The 15,605-nt window shown below is 40.8% G+C and overlaps 2 protein-coding genes across 3 annotated transcripts; both read left to right on the forward strand.

The window, feature by feature from the left end:
* The first annotated feature begins 600 nt into the window (after positions 1 to 600).
* On the forward strand, positions 601 to 11,636 carry LOC308075664 (putative RNA-binding protein Luc7-like 1). 2 transcript variants are annotated; one of them, XM_080415611.1, is made up of 11 exons: positions 601 to 1,175; positions 2,255 to 2,349; positions 2,749 to 2,847; positions 3,030 to 3,140; positions 4,290 to 4,433; positions 4,854 to 5,030; positions 5,232 to 5,416; positions 5,505 to 5,534; positions 5,827 to 5,901; positions 8,370 to 8,537; positions 10,260 to 11,636. In XM_080415611.1, the coding sequence occupies exons 1-11, from the start codon at positions 1,115 to 1,117 to the stop codon at positions 10,501 to 10,503; spliced, it is 1,389 nt and encodes a 462-aa protein (XP_080271737.1). In that variant the 5' UTR covers positions 601 to 1,114; the 3' UTR covers positions 10,504 to 11,636. The 2 variants fall into 2 exon arrangements, with proteins under 2 accessions (XP_080271737.1, XP_080271738.1); XM_080415612.1 differs by lacking the exon at positions 5,827 to 5,901.
* Positions 11,637 to 12,313: 677 nt separating this feature from the next.
* Positions 12,314 to 14,855, forward strand: pane1 (proliferation associated nuclear element). The gene is made up of 6 exons (XM_080446973.1): positions 12,314 to 12,485; positions 13,113 to 13,192; positions 13,721 to 13,825; positions 13,935 to 14,014; positions 14,179 to 14,264; positions 14,419 to 14,855. The coding sequence occupies exons 1-6, from the start codon at positions 12,429 to 12,431 to the stop codon at positions 14,569 to 14,571; spliced, it is 561 nt and encodes a 186-aa protein (XP_080303099.1). The 5' UTR covers positions 12,314 to 12,428; the 3' UTR covers positions 14,572 to 14,855.
* Positions 14,856 to 15,605: the final 750 nt, after the last annotated feature.

Below are 15,605 nucleotides of genomic sequence, written 5' to 3' on the forward strand. Positions count from 1 at the left end.
CATGGCGACACATTGTGAGCGTGTAAAAAATATTTTGTATACATTTGAAAACTTGTGAAATGGGACAATGGGACATTGTGCATAATGAATACTTTACACTTTTGTACTTTTGTATATTTTGATACTTTTACTCAAGTACATTTTGAATTCGAGACTCTTACCACATTCACCGCCAAAGTTTTTTCATAATAAAATCACCCACTGCCAGGGTTTTTATCATTTTTTTATAGAAACAATGTGAATTATTTGTCCGTTTATTTTTTAACATTGAAGTGAATGGATTTTTTATTATTTTTTATTAATTCGTTAGGGTTAGGGTTATAAATTTATACTAAAAAATTAGAGAAACTTTTTAGGAATTCAAAAACAGAATAAAAGAAAAATAATTAAAAGGGGAGAATTCTCCCCTTTGGCGGTTCAGACCATTGACTGAAAAGGGGAGAATTCTCCCCTTTGGCGGAGAGTGTGGTTGTAACAGAGTATTTCTATATTTCAGTATTGCTACTTTTACTTAAGTAAAACATTTTAGTGATTTTTCCACCACTGAACAAATACAAGGCAAAAAAAGTACCCTACATGCGAGCAAACTGCCGCACTTCCTCCAGGCGCAGAGCGCGGCTACGACGCGGACCAAAAAGATAGGAAGTCGAGGGAAGAAAGAAAAAGGACATTGAATAAAAACTTGCCAACTTCTAGCTCAAACCGCTAGAAGTATAGAATAATATGCTGTGCTCAACATTTCACCTCACAGTGCCACTGACTTATTCGTTTTTAATAACAAAACAAGCATCTCTCAGTCCATTCACCGGGTGGTCTGTCTGTGAGTCTCAACTCAGCCACACGAGCAGTTTGTAACTGAGCCGAAGACGAGGTGGATCCACATCATCCCAGCAGCCACTTTGGAAACAACTTGCTGCTCTACTGAAAACGTGCCTCTATATCCATCATATACATCTACACATAAACACCTCGAGGGATAATAAACCAAGCAGAACATTAGCTGGTTGTTTTTTTTTCGAGAGAACTTGGGGCTCTCCCTCTCGGTAAAAGTTGTCCGCGGTGGAGCCTGGAGGACCCGAGGCCTGCATGTGTGTGAGGAGCATCGTGGATAAACATGTCGGCCCAAGCCCAGATGAGAGCCATGCTGGACCAGCTCATGGGGACAGGGAGAGATGGTAAGCCCTGCCGCCCCGGGCGGGTGTTGATGACACCCGCGTTTATGATCCGTCTCCAGCCACCGTGTTGGAGGCTATTTGAAGGCTAGCCTTGTTAGCAGGCTAGCATTAGCCTGCCAGTGTTGCCAGAGTTTGTGAGAGAAATAAGCAACCAGGTGTAGGAAAACAAGCCCGTGAGCACCGTGGCTATTTGATAATAGCCGATCTACAAGCTTGTGAGCTTGTAGATCTGCTATTTTCAAAAAACTCGTAAATGTGGAATATTTAGAATATTTATTGATATTGTAATTGAAATATTCTAACTAATGCTTCCTGGGCACAACATTTTCATGAAAATATTAGAGAACCACTGGTTTAAATAATAATATAGATAGATAATAATATTAGAAGCAAGCCTAAATAAGTAAGTTAACTTGAGAAACAATCCCCAAAAAACGCAACCACCAACATTTACAAGCAACTTCACAGAAAAAGAAGCCCAAAGTCGCTTATAATAAGCCGACATGGCAACACTGCGACTAATGATGAGGCATGCTTTGCTAACCTAGCCTCCATAGCTAACTTAGCCACTCAGCTAGCTACCTGTTGTCTGTTATGATGATGATGAGCGACTGTCAACTAAACTAACCTCATTTACTTTACTAGACAGTAAACACTGACTGTCTGCATGACTGGGATGCCTGTGAAGAACATTAAGATGTTTTGCTTTTACTCTCATGACTTATGACTTACCTGCGGCCCCTTATTTGTTTCCAGCTGTTGTCGTTTTGTGTTGATCTGTCAGGATTATCACTTTGCACTTCTATCTGTTAACAGCAGTGGTTCTCAGACTTTTAACATTTCAAGGTCTCTCCTTAACTCTGACAGTGCAGTGTGTACAGACCTGTAAGGGACAATTTAGACCCCACTAAAGGAACCCAGAGAGTCCCTGGAATCCACTTTGAGATTAACTGTGTTACAGAATGTGTTATATGTTCATGGTAACTTGAAGTCTGCATCATAAAGAGCATGTCTTATGCTTATAGCAATGTTTGTCATGGATAGTACATGTTTTTCGTGTCCTCTTTTCTTTTTTATAGGAGACACCATGCGACAGAGAATCAAATTCGTAGATGAGCGGGTCTGCAAGAGTCACCTTTTGGATTCATGTCCTCATGACATACTGTCAGGCACTGTGAGTATCACTTCAGACCCACAGCTTGTACCCAGCCAGCACTTGCTTGTAATAATCTATAATATGACTTTGACAGCGACAATGTTTGAGATCAAATGGTTTTAAGATATGCAGAAAACTGATATAATACCGCTGATGTTTCTCTCTGCTTTTTTATTAAATGGAAAAAGAAATTGTGCTAGTTTGTTGTTTTTGCACCTTTAAGGTGATTAATGTTTATGTCTTGTCTAATAATGGGCATAATGTACTCTCAATGTAAAGATGTTTTAATAAACTCTGAAAGTGTACTTATGATCCATTTCCAAACACGTAAACTTAAATCATTTACATTTAATGTATATTTCAGTTTCACACAACATTGATGAAATATATTGATCTTTGTCGTTTTGTTTCCTACAGAGAATGGACTTGGGAGAGTGTGTGAAAGTACATGACCTGGCCCTTAGAGCTGACTTTGAGATTGCCTCCAAGCAACAGGAGTACTTCTTTGAGCTGGATGTGAGTTATGTTGCTGTCATTCACACAGATAATCTGTGTACATTTGTTTGCCTTTTTATTGTTTTAACGGTATGACATAATAGTGACACTTTCGCATAGGAAACGTGAGTGTGTACAATTTCACACTTATAAGTAGAAGTACAGTTTGAATGAACATTCATGGCTTTGGTGATTTTGCACAGGCTGCGGAGCATCTTCAGTCTTTCATTGCCGACTGTGACCGTAGGACTGAGTTGGCCAAGAAGAGACTGGCTGAAACACAGGATGAGATCAGTGCTGAAGTCGCAGCAAAGGTGACACTATCACTTTTTCCATTGTCCACAGTTGGCATTGATAGCTATGGGGTGTTAGAAGCAGGTCTTTATGAATGTTCTGTTTCCTTGTCATAGAGCATAGGGATTGGCTTTTTCTTTTTCCTCTTTTTTTCAGTAGTTGATTAGTAAAGTGAATTTTCAAATCGAGTCGACTCGTCAGAATCACCTTTATTGTCACATCACAGGTTTACATGTATAAAGAAAGTGGGTGAAAGCTCGTTTTTGTGCATGCTCCATTGGTTTTATTGTTTTCCGGAAGGGAGGGGGCAGGCAGGGAGAGCATGAAAAAAAGATATCAAGCAGCAAAGTGAAACGACAAGTGAAATGTCGAGTATAGGCAAAGATATATGCATATATATCTAAATCAAAGCCTACTTTCTAGAAAAGTAAATGACCAGGCCAGTGATAACAAAACAGGTTCATAATTGCCAGACCCAAGGGGTCGGGCTTACATGAGGCTTTGTACCTGTTTCGTCCATACATGGGCAGGGGCCATTTGTCCTCCGGCCCCAGCCAAAAAAAAGTTTGTGACGTCCCCCTTCGTCACAGGCATGAATGGTCTAAGACAAATGAGAAAATATCAATCAGACTGATATTTTCTCATTTGTCTTAGACCATTCATATACAGTATATAGGACTGTCCTATCATGCAATGTTTAGCATGTTCATGTGACAGGGCTATTTGTTGAACACTTGCCCATGCAGTGGAAAACCCACCTGGAACCGAGGTAGTTGCAGCTGTCGCTAGTTACTGCTTGGCAAGAACACTGAGCCTCTTGTATGGGTTTTCATAAGGTGAAATGCATTGCTTTTAAGAAAAGGTTATTTCACTTTGCTTTCTCTTGTTAAGCTGTAATCCTCGCAGGGTGGAATGCTGATTGCCGAAGACCTCGCAGTGTCATGATCAGCATTTCTAACACCAATAATACCATTAATCGTAAACTGGTAGTCAACACCTGTTCCACACCGGCTAGTCGACCTTTCTAGCCCATCCCTAGACAGTAACCGATACAGCTAAATCAAATTAGCATAACAACACGAAGACGCACAGAAAAGAGAACATTTACAATTACTACCTCTGTTGCTTTATTTTTACCGTACGTCTTTTTTGCTCTGTATCACAATCAGGCTGAGCGTGTCCATGAGTTGAACGAGGAGATTGGGAAGCTGTTGGCGCGGGCAGAGCAGCTTGGTGGTGAGGGTAATGTGGACGAGGCCCAGCAAGTTCTCGAGAAGGTCGAGAAGACCCGTGCCATGAAGAAAGAGGCAGAGGTGAGAGAGACATGATTGGTGTTACTTAAAAGTGTAAAGGAAAAAAAGGGGCCAACCAAGGCAAACGCTTCAGTCCTTAAGCAGTTTGCTGAAATATTTATAGAGTCACAAAAATACTAAATATGCAGTTCGTATCTCTGGAAAAGTTTGATTTCAGCCAGAGATGTGTTCCGCCTCTCTACCCTTAGCTTCTTGTCTCTATACTCTACTCGGAGAATAAAGCAAAAAGTTTTACAAAATAAAAACAATGAAATTATGTAAAGTTTAGTAATGATGTTGAATTCACAATGATACATCATTTTCACATGCCATTAGTAAATGGTACGGTAGGATGCTTTTACCTTCAGCAGGTGACCAAGGACAGTTCAAAATGTAAATGTGTCAAAGAAAATAGACAAAAAATGTTTTCCATTCCTATAGGATGTGTACAGGAATTCCATGCCAGCCTCCAGCTTCCAGCAACAGAAGCTGAGGGTGTGTGAGGTATGCTCAGCCTACCTGGGTCTTCACGACAACGACCGCCGTCTGGCCGACCACTTTGGAGGCAAACTGCACCTGGGCTTCATTGAAATCCGTGAAAAGCTTGACAGGCTACGGGTAAACCATATTTTTTATACGTGTTAGTAAGCAAAGTAAAGTGGCAGAATTTTGACATTAAAATGTGTTGTTTCTATACATCTACTTATTTGTGCAAAATCACAGGGTTATATTAGGGTTAGGCATAATTATATTCAGCTCAACTAAAGATACATGGCTACTTGTTACAATGTTGCACTGGGTTTGTTTTTTCTTTAACAGAAAGCAGTTGTTGAGAAACAAGAAAGAATGCGAATGAGAAGAAGGGAGGAACGTGACAAGGAGGAAGAAAAAGAAAAAGAATGGGAGTTGGAGCGTGAACAAGAGAGGGAGAAGGAGAGAGAACGAGAGCGTGAAAGAGAGCAAGAGTGGGAGAGTGAGAGGCAAAGGGAGAGAGAACGAAGGAGGTGAGTAACTGTTATGATGACAACCATATTCACCAAAAGGTATCGTGCTGCAAATGAAACTCCATCTCTGTCTGTGTTTGATTCTCAGGTCAAGATCAAGAAGTGGAGAGCGATACAGGTAGCCTACTTGCTTACGTTTTGCTCCTTAAGTTTTTTTATGGGCATAAATTGACTGGTGAATCAGTGTGGTTTCATTCTCTCTCTCTCTCAGAGAGAATGAAACGCGAGTTACACAGCACTCCATGAGTTTCTCTCCTGATCATCGCTCAGTAAGGATCTTATCGGATATACTTGCGTATTACACATAATTATAAACAGACCTGGAACCCGAGGTGATAGAATCTGAACCGACCCAGCCCAATTTACTATAATAAAACAAATTTGAAATTTTCTCTTATTGTCGTGGATAGTACAAAAGCAGTGGAGACGGTCAATGGAGAGGGCAGTAGAGCAAAGTGGATGAATAACTTGGTGACGCATTGCAGGCAAGTTGACTTCCTTGGCCTCATGATTTAAACATAACTGTAACAAATCAAACACAAAATCTGATTATGGCTGTAGCCTACATATTAAGACGCAAGCCCCAACATGCAGCCTAAAAAATCAGATACTCGTCCGTCCTGACTACTTTGTTATTTTTGGCTAGTGACAGCCCTGCATGATGGAGTAGATATAACTATAAACGCAGGAACAGCATAGCGCATCTTTGATAAAGTGGAAAGAAGCGCTGCCGCACAGTAACGAGGTGTAACGAGTCTGCTAGATGGTTCACTGCACAGGCACTTGACTTTTATTACATTATGGTAGATTAATTTATCATTTGGCCGGAGAAATACAATCTTACTGGTCACGTTGGCTGGCCAAGAAAATGCCTAGCAGAAACCCTGATTACAATTCACCTGTTCAAAAAAATACTGTCAAGCAGTCAGATACATATTAGGAACGCCTTTTTCATTTATAAAGTGCTTTAATGTGACATCAATTGTGCATATAATCACACTCCTTAAAATATTAACACATTCCACGCCAGATTTTAATATCATAATGTACTCACCAGTGCTAGCGATTTATTGTTGTTTTTTAGTTTTTTTCATGTCGCCACAGACCTCGCTAAATACCTTAAGATCGCGCGTTAAACTGTTTGTAGACACACAGGGTAGCTGTGTGAGTGACCCAGAGAAGACCGTTTCAATCGGCGACATTCCATTTTGCAGTAGTCGCGGTTTATGTTAAACAGCGTTCAGCGAGGAGAAAAAAAAATCAGAGATAATGGCGGATTAGGGGGAGATTTAGAGCGGCGGCGGGTGGGAACGAAAATCTCCGGATACGGATATTTCCATATCCGGGTGTGCTACAATGAAATGTGTCACTGCGAGGGAGGCCTACAATGAAATGTGTCACTGCGAGAAAAAAAAAGAAAAAAAAGACCACTTCACGTAGAACTACGCGACTGGCACGCTGCGCAATTATTTAGGTTCGCGTAGAACTACATGTGTATATGTGTTAATGTCTTAACTTTAAAATCAATTGTAAATTAACATGAATGAATTCTATATTACTAGCCTTCCTATTCTCCAGTACATTACAACTTTATGTATGTGCTGCCTAATATACAAATATATGTTTTTTTACATAGCTCTAAGACAGGCCACAAACAATCTCTATGACTGAAAATAGCTGACCTCGCTCACATCGTGATGCGTTGTAAAAATGCAGTGCATCTGCTGTGTAGATCCGCTATTTTCAGTTGTGAGTGATAAGCGTGTAGATTGGCATTGTACATCGTTGTTAAAATTAACAGACGATTTGACCGTGTAGTGAAACTGAGAAATGTGGCCTTATGTTCGCTTTCAAAAACACTTTTTTAATCACTTGTGTTTCAATACCTCTCTCAGCCACTTCTCTCGTAGTGATAGCAGTTAGACTAGCAGCCTAGTAGTGTTTGCGTACAGTGCAATGCGCATGTCAATGCCACGCTGCTCCTGGAAGTAATTGTCCCACACACCCCATTTAAGACCATAAAAGGCAACCAAAAACAGCCAACGTCAGATGAAAATCGTCGTCAAACGTCATGAAAATGAACATATGGATCTGCAAGCTACATTGTGTCTCGACGCACCGCCTTGACAACTTGTAGATCAGTGTATTTTGGAAAGCGAGTTCCTCACGCGATGGATCTGCTTGTGTAATGAGAATACAAAGTTTAACCTCAAGACCAAAGGCTAATAAAACTTAGAAAGGATATTATATAGCCTAAGCCATTTACACAGAACAATTACTCGCTCACCTTTGCTGTGGTAAAAGGATGATGAGCTTTATTGATTACTGAGGGGAATCCGTCCTTTGGACGAACATATCCTATCCACCCACTGTCCTACATCGGAAATGGAGTAATGGACACAGCTAGATTTCATCCATACTGTATCCTTATCAGATGGTGAGACCGCGTTCATGTGATGTGGTCAATATTATAAATTAATTGCGCGACATTGGAGTTTACATGAAAGTCACACTTGCAGAAACGACAAACAACGCTGAGGGCGGGGACCTAATAATTCAGCTCTAAATGTGTCAACTGAAAATGAATACAATTTGTTGCATTTGCATCATTTCTATAATATGCATCCAAGCAATAGATTTGTTTTTATATGTGATGACAAATGTTGGACACATAAATATTTTTATTTGAGGTTTGGCACTATTGTAATTGATTTTGCATGAAGAATAAGGCATTCTGATAACGTGTACGCAATGTGTGAGGCATTCACGTCTGCCTCGGAGCAGAACTGAGTTTGGGTGTACGTCGGCCAAAATCCACGGAGAAAAAGAAATGTGATCAATCAGACTGTATGTGGAAAGGTGCATAAGTACAAATGATGTGCTGACCCAAGCTTAGTGAATGAGGCTCATTTTCCTTGTTATCTAATCCTGTCATTCCATGTAACTATCCCAGGGATGGAGGCAGCTCATCTTCCCATCATTCAAGGCGGCACCACTCCTCTCGTTCCAGAGAAGAGGGGGGTGGGGGTGAACGGGACCGGGACCGGGACAGGGAGAGGAAGCACCGACACAAGGACCGGCATCGCTCACGCTCTCACTCTCACAGGAATAAGAAGAAGAGGTGAGGATGTCTCACTGGTGGCTGTTGTGCTTGGAAAGCCCCTGGCTGCTATGCAGAATACATCTTAGATTATGAACTGATCTGAGATCAATTCTTCCCTTTATGTCACTGAAGTTCATACTTTACCAGTCAACTTAACAGAGAGCAGTGCCATATTCTTTTTAAAAAAAATAATAATAATTTTTATCACACGATTTTTGTAACCCATATTTTTTCACCCAGTGCCAATTGCCTATGTAATCCTGGGCGCTACTCTCCCTCTGCCAGCCTAGGGAGAGCCCAAGCTGAAGCTCATGCCTCCTTCAATGCATGAGGAGCAAGCAGGCCGCTTCTTATCACCCGACAGGGGGAGGTTCCCTGGTTAGACGTAGCGCGTGGAAGGAACACGTTATTCCAACCAGTTCCTTTCCCCTCCATCAGGCGCCCTGGCTGACCAGGGGGAGGCAGTATAGTGACCAGGATTACTGCATGTTTTTGTGAGGGTACCTACCCTTAACCTCACTCCGTCAAATGGAAGAAGCTTGCGACACACATTTTGTTTCACAGCGTACTTGCATCTGAGACTCCGGGCGCAGAATCGATGACAGACGGAGTTTCATTTTTTCAAGCTACTAGGCAGGTGATTGGATGATCCCGCCCCTAGCAGCCGCTGATTGGTTCGTATGCGCAGCGGTTCGGGCAGCTTTACTCTGTGAGCAATCCCAGACCCTCCTTCCTGAAACCAAATGCAATGCAATGCATGAGATTTCCGGAGGGAGGGGGTGTTTACCAGGCTAACCTACCCTAGGGGACACGGGGAGAACATGCAAACTCCACACAGAGAGGCCCTTTGCATCAAAGTTTGAAAGGCCCTTTGGCAGTGCCATATTTTAATGTTATTTACAGTATATGAGGCTTAGGTATCTGTCTTTTTTTCAAACTTTGTTTATTGGATTTTCCACAGAAGCATTCAACATCAAAAGTTGGTACTTCTGAAGATACGTAAAAGCTTCCTCCAGTGCAATCCATCAAATACAAAAATTGCAGTAAACAGATTGAATTATCACCAAAAAAAGAAAAAAACTCAAAACATACAGGAAATACAAAAAGAAATTTAAAACAGATACACACAGACAGAACAAAACAAAACAGCGTCAGTCAAACGGTACATATCCATGACGCGAGCCCTTCTTTCCCACCGGATCGTAATAACACGTCCCTCCTTCGCCCCTGGTCATGCAGCACTCCGTGGTGGAAAATAATGCTTGGTGCTGGCTAAAATCCGCATAATAGCACAACACCCCCGCCACAGCAAGCCCATCATATCAACGCTCCACCAGATCTCACGTATCCTCAATCAGGGATGGATTTAAATTCCGGACAAATTGAAAGAATGGACCCCATACCTTCTCAAACTTATTGGAGGAGCCACTTAATGAGAATCTAATAGGCTTCGGTATCTCTATTGTGTTTTGGATAATAAGGGTGTATTAGCCAATTAAGCATAATCAAGCAATCAAAACCGTTCTAACATTTCTCAATTGATTATCAGTGGTGTTGGCAAATGGTCCATTCTCTGCTTGTGGACTACTGTTGAAAGAATAGTATTGTGAGTGCTTGGGGCTGTCTTTACTAGGAACACATGTCAATGTCATTGAAAATATGGTGGAGTAATTGATGAAATGGCTCTGTCGCCAATGTATATGTGATCTTTTTTGTGTGTTTGATAATTATTTTGCTCAGGTCCGACTCCTCCAGAGACAGATCATCTCACACCCGTGACGGAGAACGCTCCCTGTCCCAGGAGAGATGGAGAGAGAGTGGAGGAGAAGGACAAGGACGGCGAGAGGAGAGGCCGGTGGAGTTCGGAGACAGGGAGAGGTCCACCCCCCCGGACATGGCCAAGGCCAGGGAACGAGAGAGATCCCTCTCACTTGAGAGAGATAGACACTCCAGCTCTGAAGAGAGAGAGTCTGGGGAGATATGAGGGAGAGAAACAATCGAAAGATTGGATTTGGATATATTGTTTAGTTGAAGGAGCAGGATGAGTCCAGGAGTGTGTGTGGGCGTGCATGCGTGCGTGTCAGTACTGTATGTGTGTTCACGTTCAAAATGGGGCATATACATTTACATTATGGGGATAGGGTAGGATCTGGACCGGGGGACTGATGAGCTCATTGGTGGAAAAGGTCACATGCAAAGAAAAGATGTATGTAAGGAAATTAATATGAACTGAGGTGACTTAAGATCTTGTAATGCTGTTATGACCAGGAAGCAGTTCTTTTATTCTCTAAACCATCTTGTGTACACTTCATTGGATTATGGCAGTGGTTCTCAAACTTTTTATTTTATTTCGAGGACCCCCATAAGTCTCTGAGTGTACCAATGGAACCAAATGGACCTGTAAAGGTCCATTTTGTTCCATTAGTATACTCTGAAGAGTTGCGGACCTGTAAGGGTCCCTTTGGAACCCCCTCAAGGAACCCTGAGGGTCCCTGGACCCCACTTTGAGAACCACTGGGTTATTGTAAGGATGGGGTGTGAAGAAACACAAAACCTACTTTTAAGTTTGTGTTTTATTTTACTTAAGATATTTTTTTTATTATCATTAGTAAGACCTTCATTGTTAATACTGTTTTTCCTTTGTGTTCCATTTGGGGATCTGATGTCAGTTTCTAATAAAGGGTTGACCTACTGTGGAAATATTTACATACATTAGACTCATTGATGTGAAAACACCCTGAACATGGCATTTTTTGATGTTTGTATTTACAAATCTGCCTTCAGGCCTTACCATTCTCATCTTTAGGGGAAGTCTGCCCTGCTTATTGAAAATATGGCACCCAGCATTGATTATGTCTATAAATTATGATTAGAGTGATGAGCCTATACTTGGAAAAATAGACATACTTGACCTGTGATGAAAACCAAGTTTCCCCAATACTGGAATTGTTAAAAGTATTTGCCGTGCACATGAATTTATGTACTGGTATTTTTTAGTTGAAGCCCAATAAACTGACTTGTTTTCCTCTTTTGCTGTGATACACGTTGGATGTTTTGGGGGATCTGTATTTTGCTGTGCCATCTTATATGAAGTGAATAAAAGCTTCTGCTTCCATTTATATGAATGGGTGTCTTTATTGGGATTTGTCTCTTTGGACTTGGGTCCATAATGTTTTGCATAGAAATTCAATGTCCTAGTGTTCTGCTGTACATCGTTCAGACCTGACACTAGATGGCAGCAGCGTACCACTTATAGCTGCTTGCAAGTGGCAAACGTAGAGAAAGATCATACAGACGTTACCATTGTTGCCATGTCGGCTTATTATACGCGACTTTGGGCTTTTTCTGTAAAGTTGCTTGTAATTTAATATTGGTGGTTGCGGGCTGCGTTTTTTTTTTGGCCTTGTTTCTAAAATGTAGTTGCTTATTCGGGCTTGTTTCCTAATGTTGTTTAAACCAGTGGTTCTCAAACATTTTCATGGCAGGGACCCCCATATTAATGTATTTGTCCACAGATCCTCCCATCTGAAAGTATTTTGTGCCCCATACAAGATTTATGTTGTTGAAATGTTTTGAAAATATTCCAAAATATTCTTCAAGATTTTTTTGAAAATGTTATGTTTACGTTAATTGCCATTACTGTTGATCTTGTTGATGTTAATCTTTTTTACGTATCTTCAGGGCGAAGGGTTCGCTTCTTTTGGGCTTGTTTTCCTAGACCTGGTTGCTTGTTTCTCTCTCAAAACCTGGCAACACTAGTTACGTGTTGACGTCAGACGTAGGTTTGAAAATGGGCGCACGCCACGCATGAACCACAACAACAAAGCTTCTTATGCTAACTTGCCTTTTAGCTGTTGTTAATAATAAACCGAAGATCATTAGTTTACATTCATCTTATTTACTGACAACATGTCAGTTCTGAAGCCATTCAGTACATTACCTGGGTTAAATGAGGCGACCGTTCTGGTTTGTATTTCTGGGTTGTTTGCATGATTAACATAGCTTTCTAACACTGCTGAATGCATGACGCTTATGTTATTAATTGATGTGTTTTGTTAATGTGTTATTGTGCACCGATTGTATCAGATCTACAAGCTCACAACGCGTCGCACTGCGACACACAAGTTTGGATCAGCTAATGAAGGTGACTGATATGTGTTTTGTTTGAGGCAGTGGTGGAAAGTAACTAAGTACATAAGTACTTAAGGTACTTTTACTTTACTGGAGTATTTCCAATTTGTTGTACTACTCCATTACACCTCAGAGACAAATATTGTACTTTTACTCCGCTGCAATTATTTAGTAAACTTTAGTTACTAGTTACTTTGTAGATTTTGATTATTATTACAACACATACATTAACCACTTGAAAATAGCCTATCACATTGTGAGCTTGTAGATCTGCTTTCAAACGATTTTTATAAATTTTATACGTTTGAAAAGTTGTGAAATGGGACATAATGGCATGCATAATGAGTATGTACTTTTGGTACTTTTTAAGTGCATTTTGATGCCAATACTTTTTAACTTTTACTCAAGTAAATTTTGATTACCGGACTAAAATGTGAGTACTTTTTCCACCACTGTTCACAGCTGGTAGAATATGAAGAGTTTCTGCAGGAGGATCTGGCTGTCTCAATGGTGGAGAGTGCGCAGCATGTCTGCGTGAACGTGTGAGTATTATTAGTAGGCCTAATATATAGAGATGATGCATTTGTATTTTCAGGTCGGGATAACAATGTTATCCCATCAGGAGAGAACTCACATAGGATACAGATTAAACAAGTGAATGTTGTAGTGATGACACAAAGAAATGAGCATATTGGAACTGGAACACTATAACATTGAAGCTGATAAATGGGCACTTTCTCCAGATTGGCTGAAGATTGGCCACCCTCCTGAAAATGGATTATTAAGAGCTGGTTATTGTTGTTTTTTTGTGACAAACACCACAATGACATCTTAAACTCTTCAGATAGGCCAGTGGTCTTCTCGGCTGCCTGTGATCTGGGACCTCAATTGTTTGTATTGCCTTTCCATATCAGGATCAGTGACATGTCACTGTCATGATGCTCATTGGGCTCCCACTGTCTAGTTGAGAACCATTATATTTTAAGTGAATATATGAGGGACACAACACAATCCCACTATAATTATTTGCTGCTAAATAATCCTGATGCTCTGTTTGTTATGCCAACCAGGAGACTGGCAATGAAGCTGCCATTACACATTAAGCATGATGAGAGTAATGGCAAACCAAGGATTGACCTGGTGGTGTTTATCATTAACCTGACCTCAGAGCTCAGGTAAGAGCAGTTGTCAGGGCAGTGTCCCCATCCAAATGTTTGATCTGTCCACACTGTATTATACCTGTGTTGTCTGTTGCCAATCATCTACACATTTTTTTTCCCATAGTTGCCTGTCAGCAGAAGATTCCCTGAATTACTTGGATCCTGGATATTTCCTTGGGAAAGTCTGTTTCATGGTTACTAACGGTAAGTAATGTAAATCCCAAATTCTTACTGACTTTGTCCCTACTTTTGCTGGTGGGCAGCAAAAGTAGTTGGTGACTGGGATAAAATGGAAGCAATTGATTAATCCTTGACTCAGCGTTTGTGTTTATTGTCTGACAATGTGCCTTCCACTCACTTCCCACTAGCTCGAAATGGTTCAGTCCCCCCAGATCGCCTGGAGGATGTCAGAAAATTGGCTGCTTCACACCATTGTCCCCTACTGTATGCAGAGGTACTAGATGTGATCAAAACACAAGCAAATTAGTCAACGCTGTCAAAAGTACGAGTGCAGTGCACACATTTTTAATATGGACCTTGGCAGTGTTGTTCTATGTTTTATCCACTGAATGACGAAAAGAAAACTTCAAATTTGTTTTCCTTTCCAGCCGACACCAGACGGTATCACCAATGCAGCGGCTAGGCTGCTCACTATTCTGAATGTGTCAGCCGGCGTGGTTCCAATGACGACTGCACTCTACCTCTCTCACTTGTCCTGCTGCAAAGTGCCCTCAGACAACGACCCAGACGAATTTTCATAAAGCCTACATGTTTGAAGTGGTTTCTTGTCAAAGTAGACCTTATAATTTATATGTGCATCTCAGACCAGTCCACCATCTGCCCTTTCTCTGCTTCCTTCCAAGATGTTCTTTTTTTACTTGTTCATTTGGGTCCCACTATATTTCACTTTACATGTGTTTGCATCCCAGTGTAAATAAAATGCATTTAAAATGTTGAAAATCGCAGACAGTTGAATTGAATTATTCATTCCAAAAGACAAAAAAATGAATACATTAAACTAACTAAACCCATAGATAGGATGAATTCAAATGGTCCTGCTACAGATGACAAAATCATAATGGGAAGTGGGGATTGTGTGTGTGTGTGTGTGTGTATGTGTGTTTGTGAATGTACTGTAGGGGAGAACGGGGTAAGTTGACTTAAGTTGTCCTGGAAGCAAGGCAAAATAAGATCGCAATAAAATCTAAACATCTACCCTTATTTCAGGATGTCTTCTATCAATTGAAATTATGAGTAAGCATCTATGACAAAGGGTCATACAAATATGACTTCTAAAAAGTGATCAATGATAAGATCAGTGATAAAATGTTATACCTGGGAACATTTGCTTTGATGTAACTGTCATTCTACCTGACGTGTAGAAAGCTTACTTTGACCAGCAACATTTTCTTTCCCAGCTTCCCAATTTCACAGCCCAGGTGTAAATGGTGGCAGCTGTTCACTAGATTAAAGGCCACATGACAACACAGTTTTCTAGATAAAGGGGGTGGTTCAACTTACCCACTGGCTCATCTTACATTCTCCCCTATAGTAGGTGACTGTTTTATTGTATATGTGAATCGTGTAGCTTGGTGGTCTGTTATTGCCTGAAAGCAGTGAGCCATACTGCCATACCTAGATGAATGTATTCCCAGAAATGACTATAACTTGTGTATGCCCTTGAATACTAGAGTGGATTACCAGAACAATGCACTAGAGTTTGAGAAATCACATACTGTATAAGTATGCCTTTATATTGGACAACTTTCTTTTTGTTTAAGCCTTGATGCTTGAT

Source organism: Gymnoscopelus braueri (assembly GCF_963280865.1).
Source record: "Gymnoscopelus braueri genome assembly, chromosome: 2".
Lineage (NCBI taxonomy): Eukaryota > Metazoa > Chordata > Actinopteri > Myctophiformes > Myctophidae > Gymnoscopelus > Gymnoscopelus braueri.

Coding starts and splice junctions, on each gene's coding strand:
- LOC308075664 (XM_080415611.1), top strand. CDS start 1,115: ATGTCGGCCCAAGCCCAGATGAGAGCCATGCTGGACCAGCTCATGGGG. Junction 1,176..2,254: donor CATGGGGACAGGGAGAGATG/GTAAGCCCTGCC, acceptor TCTTTTTTATAG/GAGACACCATGCGACAGAGA. Junction 8,538..10,259: donor CACAGGAATAAGAAGAAGAG/GTGAGGATGTCT, acceptor TATTTTGCTCAG/GTCCGACTCCTCCAGAGACA.
- pane1 (XM_080446973.1), top strand. CDS start 12,429: ATGTCAGTTCTGAAGCCATTCAGTACATTACCTGGGTTAAATGAGGCG. Junction 13,826..13,934: donor AACCTGACCTCAGAGCTCAG/GTAAGAGCAGTT, acceptor TTTTTCCCATAG/TTGCCTGTCAGCAGAAGATT. Junction 14,015..14,178: donor CTGTTTCATGGTTACTAACG/GTAAGTAATGTA, acceptor ACTTCCCACTAG/CTCGAAATGGTTCAGTCCCC.